This window comes from Eptesicus fuscus, chromosome 21 (assembly GCF_027574615.1).
Source record: "Eptesicus fuscus isolate TK198812 chromosome 21, DD_ASM_mEF_20220401, whole genome shotgun sequence".
In the NCBI taxonomy this organism is placed as follows: Eukaryota; Metazoa; Chordata; class Mammalia; order Chiroptera; family Vespertilionidae; genus Eptesicus; species Eptesicus fuscus.
The window spans coordinates 47,394,788-47,415,579 of record NC_072493.1 but is presented as its reverse complement, the minus strand read 5'-3'; the positions used below and the strand labels follow the sequence as shown (position 1 = coordinate 47,415,579).

Sequence of the window (20,792 nt, the reverse complement as noted above, 5' to 3'; positions counted from 1 at the left end):
GTCAGCCCATGCCCCGAAGGGTCACGGGTTTGCCTCCAGGGCAGGGCACATACCCAGGTTTCAAATTCAATCCCAGGTTGGGATTCACGTGTGAGGCAACTGACCCGTTTCTCTCACATCCATGTATCTCTCTAAAATCAATGAAAAACATATCCTCGGATGAGGATTAACAAGAAAAAAGCCATGTTCTTAGGGCCACACAGCCCCAGAGATTTGTACTTTTACAGACTTGCCAGGTGATCCCTGTGCTCATTAGAGTTTGAGTTTTGATGTGGGGCTTTGCTATTCAAAGTGTCCCCCTGCATGGGGACTTCCCAGGAATCCTTTTGGGGGAGGGGGTGGCATGGTTAAAATGCAGACCCTGGTCCAGAAGGTCCCAGGTGAATGGAGCATCCACAGTCCCCACTTCGAAGAGCAAAGACCCAGAACACTGGCTCTCTCTCTCTCTTGCCGAAACCAGTTTGGCTCAGTGGATAGACAGTCGGTCTGCGGAATGAAAGGTCCCAGGTTCGATTCCGTTCAAGGGCATGTACATTGGCTGCGGGCACATCCCTGGTAGGGGGTGTGCAGGAGGCAGCTGGTCAATGATTCTCTTTCATCGATGTTTCTAGCTCTCTATCTCTCTCCCTTCCTCCCTGTAAAAAATCAATAAAATATATTTAAAAAAAAAATGTCAGAACACTGGCTCTCCAATGTGGCTGCAAATAGAATCACCTGGTGGCTTTTTAAAAACCCAGTCAGGCCTCACCGTAACCAGTGAAATAAAAAATAAATAAATCTGCGGCCCGGCCGGTGTTGCTTAGTGGCTGAGTGTCAACCTATGAACCAGGAGGTCCTGGTCTGATTCCTGGTCGGGCACATGCCCGGGTTGTGGGCTCCACCCCCAGTGTGAGGCGTGCAGGCGGCAGCCAATCAATGATTCTCTCATCGTTGATGTTTCTCTCTCTCTCTCCTTCTCCCTTCCTCTCTCTGAAAGCAATAAAAACATGTTTAAAAATAAATCTGGGGATCAGAGTCAGGTAGCAGTAATTGTAAAGCTTCGGAGATGATCCCAACATGCATCTCGTTTTCTGGAGCAGTGGTTCCGTGTGGCCCCCACGTCAGCAGCAGAGACATCACCTGGGGCCTTGTTAGAAACGCACAGTATTGAGCCTATGACAGACCAACGGAATCAGCAGCTCTGGGCCCAGCCGCCTGTTTTCATCAAACCTGAGGGGAGCTCTGAAGCACAGTGAGCTTCGAGGATCTTTGTTGCAAGTGTACACAGGACGGCAGGACAGGCGACTCGATTGTGTCCTGAGACCTGCCCCCCGCCACACACACACCATGAGAGTCGCTCGGCCAGGGGAGATGGGATTCCGAAGGGCCAGGGACAGAGGCCCTTCCCGGCACTTTTATTTACACAGGACTTCAGGCTCGAGCATAGCCCTAGCTGGTGTGGCTTGGTGGACAGAGCATTGGACTGTGGACTGAAGGATCCCAGGTTCGATTCCAGTCAAGAGCACATGCCCGGGCTGCGGGCTCAGGAGGCAGCTGGTCAATGATTCTCATCACTGATGTTTCCATCTCTCTCTCCCTCTCCCTTCCTCTCTGAATCAATAAAAAAATTTTTTTAAAAAGGCTCAAGCATAGACTTGGGGAAGCTGTGTGACCCGGGGTAACCCGGCGGGTACAAGGAAGCTCCCAGGTGGAGCAGAGATTCAGTGTGTCCTGGGGTCCACAGGAGGGCCCTGGGCTGCGGGAGGGACTGGGGTCCAGGGACACACACCCAGCCCTGAGTGGGGGTGGGGCGGCCTAGGGAGGAACAGACAGGGAGACTGCAGCTGGACCGGGAAGCGAGAGACCCAGCAAGGCTGTGCTGGAGACAGCGGGAGGCGGGCGAACAGGAGACACCCCCTTCTGCAGGGCTGCCCCCTCCTCATGGTACCAGCCCAGGCCCCACAGGCTCGAGAGAACTTTCTGCACCCCCTCCCCTAACTACGGAGAGGAATCTGAATTAGGGGGTGCCCGTAGGGAGAGAGTTAAGAGGTAATGCATTAAGCTGGGTGATTCCTCTGGCTGACCCGCCTCATGCCCATTCGACCAGCCCAGAGGACATGAGGGGAGAGTTTCTTCCTCCGCCCAAGAACTAGGAGGGGCCCTGACTTCGCAGATGAGGGACCCCGGCCGCCTCCTCGGTGCCCGTGAGCCAGGCTCAGGGTGCAGTGGACGGGGTTGTGGGCGGCAGCCCCCCTGCATCAGGCCCTGAAGGGTAACCAAGGTCTGGGCCCCCCACCTGGACTGCTCAAGCCATTCCCGGGGAGGCCTTCCCCCACCTGCCGCTCAGCCTGCTGCTCACACCTGAGGGAGGGCGGCCTTGGCCGGCCCCCTCCCCACAGACGGGGCTCCTCTCGTACCTGGTGAGCAGCTGAGCCTGGCACAGCGGCGGGAGCTCCCAGCAGACGGAGAACAGTGCCAGTCCCCGGCATCCCGTGGAGTGAGCGAGCGGCGACCTCCCGGGGGGCCTACCCGGGAAGCCGGGCTTTCCGCAGACGCCTTCCTGGGTGTGAAATGACGGGTGCCCCGAGGTGTGTGGGACGGAGGGGGTGCTCCTCTTCCTGGGATCCATGAGGGGGACTGACAGGGCCGGGAGCCCACCTGGATCGGGGCCCAGGCTCTGTCCCCCAAACCCGGTAGCTCTGACTCCTCCAGTGCTTGACAAACGACCACAGATTCTGACAATGTCCTTTTAATCACACTTCTCCCAAAAGTATCTCCTTTCCCAGTTACAGTAACAAAGACGAGGCGTGGTGGGGCCCCTTCTGCCCCCGACTGGGGCGGCGATCTGGGTGCGGGGGCCTCCGTGCCCCCCTGGTCAGTCCGGGCACCGGGCAATGGCCGGCTCCCCTTGTCGGAGCCCCCGGCCCTGACGCCTTGGGCGCACAGGGCCTCCACGCCTGCCGTGGGCGGCCACCCAGGGTGGGCCCTCAGGTGGACATGATGCCGTTCTTCTCGCCCTTGACCTTGAGGAACTCGGCCATGCTGGAGAAGTACTTCTGGTTGGCCTCGGCCACCTTCTTCTCGGCCGCCTGTGGGTTGACAATCTCCAGGCCCTGGGCAGGTGAGGGAGACGGACAGGTGGGTGAGGAGACGGCCTGGCCCCTTGACATCAGCCCCTGCCCCCCACGCACACCCCCGCGAGTGAACAGGCGAAGCCGAAGCCCGGGGAGGGGGTTCCCGGTACCTGGAGCGGCGTGAAGGCCACACTGGAGGCGGTGCCCGAGGAGCGGTCGCGGATGGTGGACTTCCCGCCGTACACCACACTCTGCTTCTGCAGGGTCCGCTGTGGGAGGGCGGGCGGGAGGGAGGGCGGCTGTGACCTGGGCCCACCCACCTGGGCCCTCCCGCCGGGGCCTCAGTCCCCCCGCCGGGCCCGGCCTGCACCTGCAGCGTCTTGGAGATCCTGGCTTTGGTGGCCTCGTTCACCTGCGTCTGCCGCACGCGCCCACTGCCTGACTTGCCCAGGTGGCCCAGGCTGAAGCCCAGGTCCTCCTGGTAGGCGTCCTCCTCGATCTGGGGGAGGGCGAGGCGTCCTGGAGTCAGTCACCCCTCGATCAGCTAGAACCCCCGGCATCCGCCCCACCAGCCCGTCCTGGGGCCCCTGTTCAGGCACCCGCGGGCCCTGAGAGCAGTGAGCCTTGCTGAGGCCCCAGGAGTGGAGGGGGCCCCTGAGGAGCTGGGTCCTGTGACTGCTTCCCAAGCTGACAGGTGGGGGGTGTGTGTGTGCGTGTTTCTTGTGGGACCAGGAGGATGCTCAGATGAGACTGGGGAAGGGCATGCGACGCAGGGCATGGGAAGGGCAGGGAGGAGGGGCTGGGGTGGCCGGCAGTGCCCAGACCAGAATCCTGGGTTGATGGAGAGCCCCGGGGTGAGGGGCCCGGGGCTGGGGGACCAGGGAGGAGGCTGGGTGGTGCCCCAGATCTGAGGGCCATAGACAGACAGCCGGGAGCGCAGCAGGGACAGGGCCGGCTGGGAGGCCCGGGCCCACCTCTCCGAAGCTCATGCGGTTGGCCTGCTTCCGGATCTCCGTCAGCCCCAGCCGCTCCTTCATTTTGCGGTACCTGAGGACAGGGCAGCCGGGAGTCAGCTGGGACGGGGGGAGCCCCTCCCTGCCCGCCCTGCCATCCGCCAGCGCCCCACCTGCGGCCGCCTCGCTTCTTGCGCTGCCCATCGAGGGGCGCAGGCAGCGGCTTCACCTGCTTCACGGGGGGAGGCTCCTGCCACTTGTCGAACTTCCGCTCGATCTCGTCCTTGAGCTCGTAGCCCACCTGCGGGCACGGGAGGGGCCGCGGCTGCCTGGGACCTCAGCCTCCACTGGCTCTCGGGGCCAAGCTCCACCCGAGACCCGCCGATCCCGACTGATCCCCAGAGACAACGGTCTCGACACCCGGATACCACAGCCCCCGGTCTGCCTGCCCCCCGACCCCCCCAAAGCTGGCTGTGCACCCGCCTCGGGGCCTTGGCACTGACCACCCCAGTGTGCACCAGGTTCGAGATCCGCCTGCTAACCTCACTCAGGTCCCTGTGAGCTCCCTCCCCGAGGCAGCCTCCCCGGGCACCCAAAGCCCTCCCTTCTCCCCTGGCACTGACCCGGCACAGGGCACACGGGACACCCACAGTTTACCTGCTGTCTCCTCCCCCTCCCCCAACTGGAAGATGAATGCCCCGAGGCGGGACTTTGTCTGTGCGGCTCACCCTGCACCCCAGCCTCCAGATCAGAGTAGGGGGAGAGGGAGAGGGAGAGGGAGAGGGAGAGGGAGAAAAAGAGAGTGGGGGGGGGCAGACTGAAGCTCTGGCTGCCGCCAGGCTGGGTGCTTGGGCAACAATGCACGAGACAGGAAATGTCTCTCCTCTCTCGGAACAAGTCAGTCTAGAAGACGGGTTAGCTGGTGGGGGGACAGGTCCTAGTCCAGCAGCAAAGAATGGCGGCCCTCACCCCGCCCCCAAAGGGTCCATGCAGGAATCTCCGGTCCCTGTGAACAGGTCAGGCTAAGGTCAGGAGATGGGGAGGGTGTGAGCCAATGTTGTCACAGGTCCTTCAGAGGCAGCTGGGAGGCCACGCTGTGGGGGGAGGGGCCTCTGGAAGTGGGAGAGGGCACGGGACCCACCTCCCTGGGGCCCCGAAGGAACAACTCGGCCGACACCTTGGTCTAACCCAGCGGAACCCATTCTGGACCCTGACCCGAGGCCGTGGGCTCCTGCTCCCGTGCTGCGCTGAGCCACTGGCTTGTGGTCATTTGCTAAGAGCAGCGGCGACAGGAAGCAGATGCGGGGGGTGGAGGTGAGGGGGGTGACGGTGACCTCGGCGGAGCCACACAGACACCGCCCGTCAGGACAAGCGCTCTGCCGGGCCAGCCCACAGCCAGAGCTCAGCCGCGGCCGCCCTCACCTTGCCCTCCGTGCTCTCGTGGAAGCTGTCCACGCGGGCTGCCAGCGTGCACTTGGCGGCCACCAGGCGGGCCGCTTTCCGCCGGAGATCCTGGAAGACCGGAAACGGAGGCCGAGTCAAGGTGAGGATCACTGAGGCCACGGGGCTCCCGAACGCTGGCCCCACGGCCCGTTCCTGCCGGGCAGCGCTCCACCCTCCTGCCAGGGGTCACTGTCACTGTGTGATGGTAGCAAAGCATCTCCCCACCTCACAGATGGAAAGACCGAGGCAACGCTTTCTTCAAACTACTTTTTAAAAACTCACTCGGCTTCAAAGACAACCTAACATACTGCTCCAGGCGGGAGATCGTCACAGACCAAGGGCTAAGTGTGTTATGATTAAAACAGGAAACGTGCAGGAGGCAGCCAATCAATGGTTCCCTCTCATCACTGATGTTTCTCTATCTCTCTCTCCCTCTCTTTCCTCTCTGAAATCAATAAAAATTTATTTTTAAAAAATTAAAAAATAAAAACAATGAAGTCAGCAGCAGCTAGTGCAGTGAAGACCTAGCCTGCCCCTAAGGGGTCTGGCCCTGGCCAGCAAGGAACCCTGTGATTTAGGAAAGTCTTTGGGTTACAGGGTATCACTCAACTGGGAGATGGGGCTCAGCCACGCTGCGTAACCAAGCCCAGCAGACTGCGGGCGTGGAGGCCCGGCCGGGGGCGCTCTGTGCTTGTGGTCACACCCGGTGCTGGGAGAGGACCTGGCCTGACGGCGGGTACTCCTGGGCCCTGCCCTCACGCGTCTTCCCTGGGCTGACGTTACTGCCCTCTCCTGTGGTGAACTGTGACCCCGAGTGGGTCGCTCTCGCGAGTTCTGCGAGTTCTCCTCGTGGGTGGCTGAGCCTGAGGGTGCTGTGGGGAAGCCCGGACGCGCAGGCTAAGGCTGATGTCACTTGTCAGGTGCGAGGCTGCCCGGATGAGCGGGCATCACGACCGAGAAGCAGGCTCTGTTCTCCCCACTTTCCAGATGGAAAGACCGAGGCAGAGCTTCCTGCCAGAGGTCACCCAACTGGCAAGTGGCGCTGCGGGATCTCAGCCCCAGCGCATGTGCTCCAGCGCCCCTGTTCTCACCCACACCACCGTCCCCAGGGTGCCCACCAGTCCCCGCGGATGGGAGGGTGCTCAGGCCGAGGGCCCTCCCGGCGCGGCGGAGGCTCACCGGGGGCAGGGACTGCACGATGTCGCTGTGGTAGATGTAGCCGGTGTGCGGCAGCACGGACGTGGACGAGAAGCCCGACAGCGTCTTGCGCTGGGCCCCCAGCAGCATGATGTTGCAGGCGGGCATCTTGGAGAGGTTGGTCAGGCCGCCGGCCACCCCTGCAGCGGGCGGGAGGGGGCGGTGAGGAGAGCAGGGGCATCTGTCCATGGGCCTTTACTGGCCTCTGGTCGGATGCCACGGTGGCCCCCCAGGGCCTCTCATTTCAGAGGGGGGAGGTGGAGGGAGCTCAGAGAGGTGAGCAACCTGCCTGAGGGTGCACAGCGAGCAGATGGCCCAAGAGGAGCCCAACTCAAGTCGGAGAAGCAGCACAGCCCGCCCTGGGGCGCGCTGACCACAGGCCCGACACCGGGGTCCCCCGAGCTGGTCTGCAGGGCGGGGGCGGGGGCGGGAGGAGGGCTGTCTGAGGGAAATACCGCTCCCGCCGAGGGGCCTGCTGTGAGCCGGCTGGTGCTGGGTGTCTTTAAGGGAAACTGTGTCAGCAACCACACGAACCCCTAAATGAGCCTCAAACACAGCGTGCCACCCCCCTGGGGGCAGGACAGCCCCGAGAGGCCATGGCAGTCTCCGCGGTGCCTTTCGTGGCCCAAGGGCCTCTGCAGGCAACTCAGTGAAGGCCCCCGAGTCGGGGTGACTGCCCCGAGGACCCGGGCTCACTGCCACCACCAGGGGCCCTTCGAAGTGGAAGAGAAAGGCGGTGCCAGTCACCGACGTGAGAGCAGACTGAGCAGGGGGAGGGCCACGAGCCAGGGACGCGGGTGCGGGAACAGGCCAGGAGCCGGTCCTCCGGAGCCTCCGTGAGGGAATGTCCAGAGTCATGAGGTGACGGGGGGTGAGGGGGGGGGGCTGCTTAAGGAGCTCGGTTTGCGGTCATTTGTCACAGCCGCCACAGGAAACCAAGGCACCCCCAGTCACCCCTGGGGAAACCGAGGCACGTGAGGTTGCCTGCCCATGGCTGCGAGGCCAGGGAGAGGGAGCAGGACCCACACCGAGTTCCGACCTGCGACTCTGCACACACCTGCCCTGAAGGCGGCTGCGAGGGGCCCAACTCTGGCCCCAAACTTCACGTGTTGGCGTCCTCACCCCACCCCGTACTCAGAGCGAGACCGTATCTGGAAGTGGGGCCTTTAAAGAGGTGATTAAGGTGGTGACATCACAGGATTGGCCCCAATTCAATCGGACTGGTGCCATTAAAAGGAGATTGGGACATGGACACACACAGAGGGACGGCCATGTGACCACTCAGGGAGACGGCCATGTGACCACACAGGAGATGGCCATGTGACCGCTCAGAGGGACGGCCATGTGACCGCTCAGAGGGACGGCCATGTGACCACCCGGGGAGCCAGCCATGTGACCGCACGGGGAGCCTGCATCTACATCCTCAGGGGACCAGCCCTGCCCGCACCTGGATCTCGGAGACAGTAAGTCTCGGTGGTTGAAGCCTTTCTGGTGGCAGACCAGACCCGAGAACACGCCCTGCGAGTATTTCTGGTTAAAGGGGCCGGGAGTCCGGGGGCGCGGACCCCCCTACAGCGGGGACACCCTGCCAGGACCAGGCCCCATCTCGCGGAGGACACGGGGCGCCCCTCCCGGCCCCGGGCTCACCCATGATCTTGGCGGCCGTGGACGCCCCGATGATGATGGAGAGGTTGGGCGCGATGAAGGACATGCGGGACTCCACGTACTCGTAGATGCGGTGCTTGGAGGCGTTCAGCTCCAGCGCCATGTCGCAGGCCTCCTCCAGCCGCTCCAGCTCCTCCTCCGTCAGCTGCTGCCTGCAGGGAAGGGGGGACCACATGGCTGGGTTCCCTGCCTGCCTGCTGTGGGAGCCCCCGCCCCCAGCTGTGTGCACAGGCGTGTTCGTGTGCACGCATGCAGGCGTGTGCAGCCTCAGGACCATCACCCCTCGGCAGTGGCAAGCTGGGGGCTTGCTGTTCCTGCCTGCGGCTGAGCCAGCACCTCCTCCGGGGAGCTCCCCGACCCGGCCCCTCCTGTGTCTGACATGCACCCTTTGGCCTTTGACCTGTGCATGCACCTTCCTCCTCCCAGACAGGAGCTCTGAGAGGGCAGGGCCACCTCCAGCTGCTAGTTCTGTACCCCCGGCCGGGAACCTGCCAACGCGAGGGAGAGCTCCCGCCCACAGGACTAGGCTGGCCCCTCACTCGGTGGGGACCCCGAGCCCAGCCTGCTGCCTGGCTGGCACTGAAGTGAACTGTCCCCCGAGACTGACACCTGTGCCGCTGGGACCCCGGATCGCGCCTCCTGCCCCCCCGCGGCGTACGCACCCCTGGGTGGTGGAGGCGGTCACGCTGACCACCATGATGGTGGCGTTGGTCAGGATCTGCTGCAGGTTCTCGTTGTTCTTGCACTTGTCCAGGCTGTTGCCCAGCTCCTGGGGGGGAGGCGGCGGCAATGGACGGGCGGCACGGAGGCCGGGGAGGCTCCCGGCCCTCTTGCTCCTGCCCCCCCTCCGGTCCCTTCCGGGTGCTGGGAAAGCTGGGGTCTGTGCGCAGGTGCCCCACCCGCCCCCACCGGCTCCGAGAGCCTCGGTGCTCAAAGCACCAGCTCCGTCCGCCCTGCGCTGGCTGATGCGGAAACTGACCAGAGCAACTGACCACTCAGCGGGAATCTGCCCCATCGCCTCCCTGCACGGACGTCCTGGCCGCCGCCCGCACCTCGGGGACACGTGGGAGCCTCCTGGCGGGGCCCTGCCTTCACCGGCACCTGAGCCCCGGGGCTTGGAGGTCAGATGTGACCAGACTTCGTGAGCTCTGCCTCCTCACTTCCTCTTTCTCGCTCCCTGAACCCCCAGGGCTCCTTACCCATCGGGGTCCTGACACTTAACGCTCTTCCCCCGAATCTCTGCCCGGCTGCCCCTTGTCAGCTCTCCACACCACCTGTCCGTCCACCAGAGGGAGTGGGCGCCCCTCACCTCCCTCCCGGCTCCCTGGGCCACTCCCCCCTCGGGAGACCCCTCTCCAGAGAGCCGGGGAGCCGAGGGTGGGGCAGAGAAGCCGTGAGAACCTCCTTCCCAGGCTCTGCTCTCACGCACTGGGTCACCATCTCGGGCAGCCTTTCCCCACCAGGGCCCCAGGGCGGGGCCTCCCCCCACACGGAGCCCCACCGCACCCACCTTGACCGTGCGGATGTAATCCAGCGCGTTGGGGACCAGCGACTCCAGCTCGGGGAACCGCTTCGAGTACTTGTCCCGGATGAACTTATGGATGATGTCTGAGGTGGGCAGGGCGGGAGGCATCTGATGAGGGGACAGGCGGACGGCTGGCTGTCCCCCACATCCACTTCCCCTTCTCGCTTTAGTAACCGAACCCCTGAGCTTCGCGGGGCGCAAGGACACCCAGAATAAAGGGCCCTTCCCGCTCCCTCACTGATGGACAGGCCAGATGCGCCGGTGCTGGTCCAGAGGTGAGGGGTGCAGCTTCCAGGGCACCCCTTAGAGAGGAGAGCTGTGCCCTCAGCTCGGCCCGTCTTGCTGGTGGGGATGTGGAGGCGATGGCTGGAAGTGGGCAGTCACCTTGTATCAGCAAACAGGCAGATCAACAAGATAAAAAGAGCCTGGCCTGGCCGGTGTGGCTCAGTGGTTGAGCACTGACCCATGAACCAAAAGGTTCCTGGTTCGATTCCCAGTCAGGGCCCATGCCCGGGTTGTGGGCTCGACTCCCAGGGAGGAAGTGGGGGACGCACAGGAGGCAGCCAATCGACGTCTCTCTCTCATCCTATCTCTCTATCCCTCTCCCTTCCTCTCTCTAAAAACCAACAAAAACCATTGAAAAAAAACAAAGAAGTAAAAAGCCTGGGCAGCAGACACTCCTCCACCAGGCCCCAGCCTGGACCGCTCGCCCGGACTTCAATGCGGAGGGAGGTGCTCTTCCTTCTCAGTGCAGCCCCGGCCACAGCAGCAGAGGCGGGACTCGGGCAACAGGAGGGGCTCGGGGAGAGGCCCGCGGGACCCTGCCTGCATCCCCCACCCAGGCAGGGCCGTTTGCTCCCCCCACACTCACTCAGCTCGTTCTCAATCTCCACGGTCAGGTTGTTGGCGTCCACGATGACCCGGTATTCGGGCGCCGCCTCCACCGGTCCCATCACTGTGAGGGCGAGAAACAGCCGGTGGGTGCCCCTGGCTCTGCCCCTGCAGCTCTCTCCCTGGGCACCGCCCCCCCAGGCGCCTGACACATGCATTCACACTTCCACGTCCAATCCAGGTATCACTTCTTCCCTCACCCCCGAGGCAGGGTCCGCTGGCCTTCCGGTGGCTCCAGAGGGTCCCAGCTCCCACCCTCCCAGCAGGCACTGCCCCCCAATTGCTGTCTGGGACCTGCTGACCTCGGCTGACCCCTCTGGGTGCCCAGCACCCACATGCCTGCCCCGAGGTGCCTCAGTCTTCCCTTTGCAGAGAGGAAGAGTGAATGTCCCTGACACTCACTCTGACAACACCCGTGCCTGACAACCTCCCGGCCACCGAATCCCAGAGCCCCACCCTGGCGGGAAGAACGGGCGGCACCAGGACCACCCGGAGAGCTGGCCTGGGCGGTCAAGAGCTAACCCAGCGCGGCCCTCAGCTGGGAGGGAGGGAGAGGCCTTAGGTGATGCTTAGCAATCCTGCACGTTTGTGGTTTCTTCCTGTCTACCAAACGGCACCAGCTTTCTACTCACAGTAACACAGCTTTCCTTCTGAGGTAAACGTAATGGAAAAAGCACGCTGATGTAAAGAAAACGTGGGAAGGGGGGTGGGAGGCTGGGTGGAGAAGGTGAAGGGATTAAGAAGTGCAAATTGGCAGTTACAAAACAGTCAGGGGGAGCCCGGCCGGTGTGGCTCAATGGTTGAGCGTTGACCAATGAACCAGGAGGTCACGGTTCGAATCCCGGTCAAGGGCACATGCCCGGTTTTTGGGCTGGATCCCAGTGATTCTCTCTCATCACTGATGTTTCTATTTCTCTCTCCTTCTCCCTTCCTCTCTGAAATCAATAAAATATATATTTTAAAAACCCACCAAAAAAAAAAAAAAAAAACCCTCACAAAAACAAAATAGTCAGAGGGATGCAGAGTACAGCCCAGGAAACATCATCAATAATGTTAATAACTGTGGATGGTGCCAAGTCAGTAATATTTTAATAACTGTGGATGGGCACTGGACTTATCAGGGAGTCACTCTGTAAGGTATATGTCTAACCACTATGCTGTACACCTGGGACCAACATAATACTGTATGCCAACTGTAATTGAAAACTGAAAACTAAAACTGGTGCTAAAAAACAAACAAACAAACAAAAAATGTGAAGTAAACAGGACAAGTAGCGAAACCCCAGTAACTGGTCATGTGACCAGCTTAGAAACCTGGACAGAAGGCCTAGGTGACTGGCGAGCGCCGTAAAATGCAGCATCTTTTCGGGAGAGAAGGGGACGGGCTGGGCTGGAGGAGTAGAGGGCTCAGGAAAAGGCCGGAGGGAGAGCGACCCAGCTTTCGAAGCCATAAGCAGCAGCAGGGGCCCAGGGGCCTGGCGGGGACCGGGCGGGGTGAGGCCGAGGGGAGGCAGGGGGTACCTTCCGAAGCTTTGGCTTGCTTGCTGATGTACTCCTCAATCTTCATCATGATCTCCGCAAACTGGGGAGGAGAGGCGGGTCAGCTCCCAGGGGGCGGGAGAGAGGCCCTGCCCACCGCGCCCTCCGAGCTCCCGGCCGGCCGCTCACCATCTTGCTGTCCCACAGCTTGGCGATGCTCTTGACCGAATCCCCGGAAAGATCCAGCTGCGTCTCCTCCTGCACATCCTCGATCGCCGGCTCCTCCTCTTCCTCCCCATAGCTGCCTCCTTCCTCCTCTTCCGCCGCCTCCTCGAGGTCGGCCAGGAGCTCGTCTGCCAGAGACATCCCGAGGCCTACTGGGGGGAGAGCAGGGTTCCCCTCATTACCGAGGGGCTCCCCCCAGAGGCCCTGGTCCATCCTCGTCCACCCCCTAGCACGCAGGCTCCACAGGACCGGCATTTTCATTTGTGTTGCTCTCCAGCTCCTAACTGCGCCTGGCACACAGTAGGTGCTCAATAAACACCAACTGAATTAATCCATGAACAAACCCCCCAGAACCCAGATAACCTCCAGCCAGGACTCACACCACCCACCCTCTCACAGCCACTTCACTGACAGGACACAGCACACCCCTCATTAAGGCTTAAAAGATACATCCTGCCCGGCTGGTGTGTCTCAGTGGATACAGTGTTGGCCTACGGACTGAAGGGTCCCGGGTTCAATCCCCAGTCAGGGCACATGCCCGGGTTGCGGGCTCAATCCCCAGTGTGGGGCATGCAGGAGGCAGCTGATCGACGATTCTCTCTCATCACTGATGTTTCTCTCTCTCTCTCTCTCTCTCTCTCTCTCTCTCTCTCTCCCTCTCCCTTCCTCTCTGAAATCAATAATATATATTAAAAATAAAAATTTAAAGAAAACAAAATGTCTTAAAAAAAAAAAAAAAAAAGATACATCCTCCTGCCTGGCCGGTGTGGTTCAGTGGTTGAGGGTCAACCTATGAACCAGGAGGTCACGGTTCGATTCCCGGTCAAGGGCACATGCCCGGGTTGTGGGTTCGATCCCCAGTGGGGGTGTGCAGGAGGCAGCCGACCCATGATTCTCTCTCATCATTGATGCTTCTCTCTCTCTCTCCCTCTCCCTTCCTCTCTGAAATCAACAAAAATATATTTTAAAAAAAGATGCATCCTCCCTATGATGAGATGCAACCTCTTTTTTTTTTTTCCTATAACAGAGCTTCCCCCTTCCCCGATTGTTGGGCCCCAAATGGGCGACAGATTCCTAAAATACTGATCTGCTCCGCCATCAGGGCAACCAGGCAGGCCTCACATGTCCAGTCCCCTGCTCATCACCTCTGGCCACAGGCGCCTCCACTCCCCCAGGCGCTGCAGAAACATTAGCGTTTTCTGAGTCCCGTGAAAAGGTGGGGCAGCTCTACTTGCTCTACAAGGTCCGGTCCCCCCCCCCCGCCCCGCTGCCATCCACGCTGCCTTTTTTTAATAAGCGATCTTTCCCTCCTCCTGTCCCCTCCGCCTTCCCAGCACCCTCGTCTAGCGTTTGGAAAGGGAGGCTGCACACTCCGATGCTCAGAGGCTAAGAGCGTGGCTCCCGAGTGGGCAGCTGGGGGTGGGCATAGGGAGGCGTGGAGCCTGGAGACCCAGAGAACTCATGCCCGACCTACAGGCAGGGCTGGTGCTCGGCCTGACACACTCGGCCAGTGGGGACGTGGGCTCCACATGGCCAGGTTTTCCGATTTTTTCCAAGAGAAGCAAGAAATTCAGGGTGTGTGTGTGTGTGGAATCTCCCAGTTTGAAATGTTTATTATTTATTTTTTATAAGTTTTACTTGTTTAGTTTTTTAATCCTCACCCAAGGATATTTTTCCATTGACTTTTAGGGAGAGTGGAAGAGAAAGAGAAAGACAGAGAGAAATATTGATGTGAGAGAGACACATCAATCGGTTGCCTCCTGCAAGTGCCCCCACCTGAGCCCAGCCCGGAGAGGAGCCTGCAACCCAGGTACATGCCCTTGATCAGAATCGAACCCGGGACCCTTAGGTCTGCAGGCTGACGCTCTGTATCCACTGAGCTAAACTGGCTAGGGCTAAAGGTTTATTACTTAAACTAGAGGCCTGATGCACGAAAATTCGTGCAAGAGTAGGCCTTCCTTCCCCCGGCTGCCGGCACTGGCTTCCCTCCAGCACCCAGGACCCAGGCTGCTTCCCTCCTCCGGCCGCCCGCAGGCACCCAGGACCTGGGATGGCTTCCCTCTGGCCCGGATTCATCAGGAAGGACGTCCAGAATGACGTCCGGTCTAATTAGCATATTACCCTTTTATTATTATAGATGGATAATCTTGAAAAACTCACCAAACCACCACCATGGCACAGGCCACACCGAACAGTCGGAAACAGAGCAGGTGTGGCCCTTGAGCTGCGGTTTGAGACCCCTGGATGTCAGCTGCCTCTAGGAGAACAGTCTCCCCTCGTCCCCCCTCTCTCCGGGATACAATGTCCCCCATACACTCACTTCTCTCTCTAAGACACACGTTTCCCCCCTAACCGCCCCTTTATCACAACACACACGCCTTTCTCCAAAACGCCCCTCACTCACTCTCTGTAGAGGGAACTCTTCCTCTTTGCAGAGCACACCCCCGTCGCCATATACAAGACTCGGGTGTCTCCTCAAATCCTCTTTTCTGCTCCCCCAGGTGAGCTGTGAGCAAACCTGGGGCCACGTCTGCCTGTTCCCTGCTGTATCCCCACCCTCCAGCAGAGCGCCCAGCACAGAGCAGGCATTCAGGAAATATTGGGTAAGTGCCCTAGCCGGTTTGGCTCAGTGGATAGAGCGTCAGCCTGCAGACTTAAAGGTCCCAGGTTCGATTCCCGAGGTCAAGGGCATGTACCTTGGTTGCAGGGCACATCCCCAGTAGGAGGTGTGCAGGTGTGCAGATCGATGTTTCTAACTCTCTATCCCTCTCCCTTCCTCTCTATAAAAAAAATCAATAAAACATACAGGAAATATTGGGTAAGTGCCCTAGCCGGTTTGGCTCAGTGGATAGAGCGTCAGCCTACAGATTAAAGGGTCCCAGGTTCAATTCCAGCCAAGGGCACATGCTTGCGTTGTGGGCTCGATACCCCCCGGTAGGGGATGTGCAGGAGGCAGGCAGTCAATGATTCTCTCTCATCATTGATGTTTCTATCTCTCTCCCTTCCTCTCTGAAATCAATAAAAATATATTTAAAAAAAAGAAATACTGGGCAAATGAATCAACAATTTTATTTAGTCCTTACACCCACCACATTATCGTCCCTTTTCTCCAGGTCTGTGAATATATTACTTTCAACATATGGCAGAGGCATAAACTACTATGTCTGGCGACGTGGGTTTTCTGTGACACCAGCCCCGCCCCCAAGACTGGACCCTACCCCCCTGTTTTATACATCTACGACCTCGCTCGTTTGCCTCAACACTTAGAGTCCCTAAATTCCTAACATTTGTCAGCCTGTGCACTGAAGGGTCGCGGGTTCGATTCCCGGTCAAGGGCACGGCCCTGGGTTGCAGGTTGGATCTCCGGCCCTGGTTGGGATGCGTGTGGGAGGCAGCCAATCGATGTGTCTCTCACATCGATGTTTCTCTCTCTCCTCTCCCCCTCCCTCCCTTCCACTGTCTCTAAAAGCAATGGGGGACATGCTCTCTGGTGAGGATTAACAACAACAAAGTTAAATTTCTAACACTGTGTCTAATGCCCGTCTTCCCCATGAAACTAACGTTTCCTAACAGCGCCCGTTTCGTTCATTGCTCGCTCGCTACCCCAGCGCCCGGCGCAGGGCGGGTACCAAGACGTCGCCTGACCCCAACCTGCCACCACCCCCCGCCCACGAGTCCTCACCTGTGCCCCTCACCTCACCAACGTCTCCCCCGCTTTTACGGGCGCAGCCCCTCCTCAGCCTCCCGTTCTCGCCTTGTTCCCCAGCTCCCTGACCCCCGCACCCCACTCTCGGTGACAGCCCGCGCGCCCGCGGCACCCCAAATACTTGTGATTAAGTCGTCACTTCAGCACCCGCCTCCCCAGGCGGAGGGCGCTGAGGGCAGGGGGTCCTGCCGTCGCGGGGGCCCCGACCTTCGGGCGGTCAGCCTGGCAGAGGCCGCCCGTGTCCTCGCCCTCGGCCGCCCCCCGACCGGCGCGCCGGCCCCCGCCCTCCCCTCGCCGCCGCCACACTCACCTCCTTCCCTCCGCGCACGACGGTTCCTAGGAAATCAGCTTCGGACGCCGCTCGACGCGAACTGATGACGTCTCGCCCTCGCGCCGCGGCCGACTCGGAGCTGCGCTCTGATTGGTCCCCGCGCCTCGTCCCTCAGGCCCGCGGTTGGAACAACAACTTTATTAGCACCGGCCGCTAGGCGGAGACGGGGTGAGCAGGCGCGAGGCGAGGGGCTCCCCCGGCCCGCGGCCCGCCGAGGACCGAGCCTCCCAAGCGGAGAGTCGCCGTGGGCAGACGGCGCGGCGTCGGGACCAGAATAAACACGGAGGCGACTCGGACGACTGGTGGCGGCGTTAGACCAGAGAACAAGGCCTTTCAGCCGGGACTCGGGGTGGGTGGGGGTGGGGCGAGGGAGGAAAGCCGGAAATAGAGAACTACAACTCCCAGGAGGCTTAGCGGCCGAGTCCCGGTTGCTTGGCCGTGAAATCTGATGGGGCGTGTAGTTTTGCGAACCACTTGAACCTAGAGGTTGGCAAGGTTGGGAGTTCTGCGCCGGGAGCCGGGGAGAAATGGAGCTGGAGCAGAGAGAGGGGTAAGTGGCTTTGGGGAAAATCCCAAGAGACAGTGCGGCTGCAGTATGTCCAACCATCCGCGCTTTGCCCTGAGGGCTGATGGGGGTTGTAGTTCGTGCAATGGCTTTGGGTTCGAATTCTTTTTAGGGACTGGGGTCTGTACTCGGGCATCCTGGGGGATGAGGCTGAGGGGTCTAGAGGTTGGAGGCCTGGACTCCTGGGTCTCAGTGAGGGGTTGGGCCCTTGAACTTCCCTAAATACTTAGGAGGAGGAATCTGGGGTCTGAACTCTCTCGGGGGGTCAGGGCTTGAACTCTGGATCCTCTGAAGGAGAGGCTGGGGGCCTGACCTCCCGGCTTGGAGGGAGGAGGAGGGGACCGGAGGTTCAGGGCCCCTGAGTCCCCTCTGACCCCACAGGACCATGGCAGCCGTGGGCTTTGAAGAGTTCTCAGCACCTCCAGGCTCGGAGCTGGCGCTGCCTCCGCTGTTCGGCGGTCACATCCTGGAGAGCGAGCTTGAGACCGAAGTGGAGTTCGTGTCTGGGGGTCTGGGCAGCTCCAGCCTGCGGGAGCGCGATGAAGAGGAAGAGGCAGCCCGAGGCCGGCGGCGGCGCCAACGGGAGCTCAATCGCAGGAAGTACCAGGCGCTAGGTCGGCGCTGCAGGGAGATCGAGCAGGTAGGTGAGTGTGGATTCCGTTTTGGGGTCCCCTGGCCTGAGTGCTCACCCCCTCCCAGGCTCTGCCTGTGCCTGGGCGCAGCCTCTCTTGCCCAGCAGGATGAGTCTTTCATGCATCGTTCACTTATTCCGCACCTGGAGTGCTGTCTCCTCTAGGAGCTCCCGGGACAGCCCAGATCAGCTCGCTGATGCCTCTCAGGTGCCTGTCCTGCATCGCGGAGGCCAGTGTGAGCAGATGCAGGAGGGACAGCCCCTTCCGGTCCACAGATGACCTCCGGGCTGGCTCCCTGGTCCCCAGCAGGGCTGGCTGCACCCTCCGTTGAATGGGTGCAGCTGACCTGTGCTCGCCACCTCCCCGCAGGTGAACGAGCGGGTCCTGAACAGGCTCCATCAGGTACAGAGGATAACACGGAGACTGCAGCAGGAGCGGAGGTAACCCTTGCACACCTGACGAGCGGGCATGCCTCTGCCCCGGACCTCGTTTCCACGTGCTTCTCATTTCTGCCGATCTGCCCGGCTGGCCATCTGGGGCCAGGAGGAGAGGAGGCTGCAGAGGGTGGGGCGCTGAGGCCGGCAGGGACCAGGGGTGGGATTGGGCCTTGCAACAGGAAGGAGCTGCCCGGGCCTGGGGGAGCGGGTGTCCACCCTCTGAGCGGAGAGGGCAGCAAAGGAAGGGGTCCTGGCCTTAAGAGTCACAGACCCAGCCCTAGCTGGTTTGGCTCAGCGGATAGAGCATCAGCCTGCAAACCAAAGGGTCCTGGGTTCAGTTCCGGTCAAGAGCACGTACTTGGTTGCAGGCTCCGGCCCAGCCTGGAGGCAACCATTCAGTGGGTCTCTCACATCAATGTTTCTGTTTTTCCCTCTCCCTTCCACTCTTCCTCAAAATCAATGGGAAGATATTCTTGAGTGAGGACATACCAAAAAAAAGTCAGAGACCCAGTTTCAAGCTCTGAGCCAGTTGACACCCCCTCTCAGAGCCCCCGTTTCCTGACAACTAAGGGTGACACAAAGGTCATGCCGAAGCCACAAGGCTGCTGAGGAGCGGGGTGGGGGGGTGGGGGCCCCAGGATGAGCCCAGCACAGAGCATCCCGCGTCGGGTCACCAGGACACAGTGGGGTGTGAGTCTGGGGCCGGCCGCTCCGGATCGGATGCCGACTGTCACTCCGTGTCCCCCTCAGGAAAATGGGGAGACCGGGCCTTCTACCGAAGGCTTCCACGGTGAGGTACTCAGAGAAACCAAGTCAGAGAGCGGGGAGCGGTGGTCGCTGGGGGCCGGCGGCCGGGAGTTGTGGCTGCACAGGCAGCTGCACTTGGGGAAGACGGAGAGTTCTGGATGGCCGGGTGGTGCTTGCACCGCAGGGTGAACGCGACCCCGTGCCGCTGCGTGGACACGTACATACGCCGAGTTAGCCCGGCCAGTGCTGCTCCGGAGCGGCTTGGGTGCGATTACCGGTCAAGGGCACGAACGGGGGTTGCAGGTTCCATTCCTGGCCCCGGTCAGGGCACGTGCCGGAGGCAGCCTGACGATGTGTCTCTCACATTGAAGTTTCTCTCTCTCTCTCTCTCTCCCTTGTCTTCCCTCCCTTCCACTTCCTCTAAAAATCAATGGGAAAAATATCCTCAGGTGAGGGTTAATGACAACAGAAAGTGCTTAAATCAGTACATTTTATATCTTACCGCAATTTGGAAAAATAAATGACTTTTTAGAGAGAGTGGGAGAGAGGGAAAGACAGAAATATCGATGTGAGAGAAACATCCATTGGTTGCCTCCTGCACGTGCCCCGACCAGGGCCTGGGTCGGGATAGCGCCTGCAACCGGAATTGAACCCGGGACCCTTCAGGCCACAGGCTGATGCTCTGTCCATTGAGCCACACCAGCTAGGGAAGACAGGGAGCTTTTAGAAGCAGGGACGGGGAGAGGAGCAGGCAGAGCCCGTGAGAGCTGAGGTCGCCCGGGGTGTCCTGCACAGACCTCTGTGGCCCTTTAGTTATCAATAAAGACGGCGGCCACGTGAGCGTTTGCCAAGCCCACGTCCCCGCGTGCTCTCCGGCCGGTGTCAGGTCTGGTTGTGTCACAGCCGTCCCTGCAGTCGGGGTTGTCCCCTCCCGATGACAGCGGGAAGCTAAGGTGCGGAGTCACCTTCTCCCAAAGTCCACTGGCTGGTCAGGCGCTGGGCACCCAGGTCTCAGGCCCGAGCTCCAGCCCTTCTGGCTTCAGAGGGAGTCCGAGCCGGCTGTCGGGGCCCCTTCCCCTGCCGGTCAGAGACCAAGGGGTCCCCGGCGGCTCCTCTCCGGCGCAGGTTCCTCATGAGGGTGCTGGACTCCTACGGCGACGACTACCGGGCCAGCCAGTTCACCATCTTGCTGGAGGTGAGCGGGGGTGGGGGTGGGGGGTGGGAGTTGGGGGGGCGCTGGGGGAGCTGGGAGCCCAGGACACGGTCTTCACCTGCCTCCTGTCTCCCTCCAGGACGAGGGCAGCCAGGGCACAGACGCCCCCACCCCGGGCAACGCTGAGAACGAGCCTCCGGAGAAAGAGGGGCTGTCCCCGCCCAGGAGGACGCCGGCACCCGCAGAAGCCAGCAGCCCGGCCCCTGGCGAGGGGCCCAGCGGGCGGAAGAGGCGGCGAGCGCCCCGGGAAGGACGCCGAGCGGGAGTCCCGCTGACCCCGGAGCTGCCCCCCGTGCAGGTGGGAGGCCCGGAGCCAGGGGCCGGCAGAGGGTTGGGGTTGGAAGGAGGAAGTTGGGGGAAGCCGGGAAGGCTGGGGTGGAAGGAGGAAGACCTGGAGGAGGCTGGGGGAGGAGATGGGAGGGAGACCACGGGGACCCAGGAACGCTGGGCCTTTCTGGGGTGCACCGGAGGCTGTCTGGCCCCGGAGTGCAGGAATGGAGGGGCCCAAGAGCCTTCCCCAGACCCAGGCCTACTCACACGGAGCTTTTCGCCCCCAGATAAAGGTGGAGGAAGACTTTGGCTTCGAAGCGGACGAGGCCCTGGACTCAAGTTGGGTTTCTCGGGGGCCAGACAAGCTGCTGCCCTACCCGACCCTAGCCAGCCCCCCCTTTGACTGACCCCCCAATAAATGGACCCCATGCTCTCCTCGGCCACTGTCTGCTGCTCCCGC

At 61.1% G+C, this 20,792-nt stretch overlaps 2 protein-coding genes across 3 annotated transcripts; one reads left to right on the top strand and one right to left on the bottom strand.

The window, feature by feature from the left end:
- Positions 1-2,712: 2,712 nt before the first annotated feature.
- Positions 2,713-16,512, bottom strand: PRPF31 (pre-mRNA processing factor 31). Of its 2 annotated transcripts, none has more exons than XM_028137859.2 (14): positions 16,448-16,512; positions 12,396-12,583; positions 12,249-12,309; positions 10,708-10,791; positions 9,822-9,919; positions 8,974-9,080; positions 8,294-8,463; positions 6,629-6,786; positions 5,429-5,518; positions 4,180-4,307; positions 4,028-4,100; positions 3,424-3,552; positions 3,224-3,322; positions 2,713-3,092 (listed from the first exon to the last, which is right to left on the bottom strand). In XM_028137859.2, exons 2-14 carry the CDS (start codon positions 12,570-12,572, stop codon positions 2,967-2,969), a joined length of 1,500 nt encoding a protein of 499 aa, XP_027993660.1. In that variant the 5' UTR covers positions 12,573-12,583; positions 16,448-16,512; the 3' UTR covers positions 2,713-2,966. The 2 variants fall into 2 exon arrangements, with proteins under 2 accessions (XP_027993660.1, XP_008158904.1); XM_008160682.3 differs by having other exon boundaries at positions 12,396-12,580; positions 16,448-16,499.
- Positions 16,513-16,594: 82 nt separating this feature from the next.
- TFPT (TCF3 fusion partner) lies at positions 16,595-20,765 on the top strand. Its single transcript, XM_054711020.1, has 6 exons — positions 16,595-17,018; positions 17,415-17,673; positions 18,035-18,105; positions 19,975-20,044; positions 20,142-20,360; positions 20,620-20,765. The coding sequence occupies exons 1-6, from the start codon at positions 16,996-16,998 to the stop codon at positions 20,737-20,739; spliced, it is 762 nt and encodes a 253-aa protein (XP_054566995.1). The 5' UTR covers positions 16,595-16,995; the 3' UTR covers positions 20,740-20,765.
- Positions 20,766-20,792: the final 27 nt, after the last annotated feature.

Excerpts from the sequence above, each read along its gene's own strand:
- TFPT (XM_054711020.1), top strand. The coding sequence starts at position 16,996 with ATGGAGCTGGAGCAGAGAGAGGG. Across the intron at positions 17,019-17,414 it reads GAGCTGGAGCAGAGAGAGGG|GACCATGGCAGCCGTGGGCT; the intron begins GTAAGTGGCTTT and ends CTGACCCCACAG. Across the intron at positions 17,674-18,034 it reads GCTGCAGGGAGATCGAGCAG|GTGAACGAGCGGGTCCTGAA; the intron begins GTAGGTGAGTGT and ends ACCTCCCCGCAG.
- PRPF31 (XM_028137859.2), bottom strand. The coding sequence starts at position 12,572 with ATGTCTCTGGCAGACGAGCTCCTGGCCGACCTCGAGGAGGCGGCGGAA. Across the intron at positions 10,792-12,248 it reads GCAAGCCAAAGCTTCGGAAG|TGATGGGACCGGTGGAGGCG; the intron begins GTACCCCCTGCC and ends TCGCCCTCACAG. Across the intron at positions 3,093-3,223 it reads TGGCCTTCACGCCGCTCCAG|GGCCTGGAGATTGTCAACCC; the intron begins GTACCGGGAACC and ends TCACCTGCCCAG.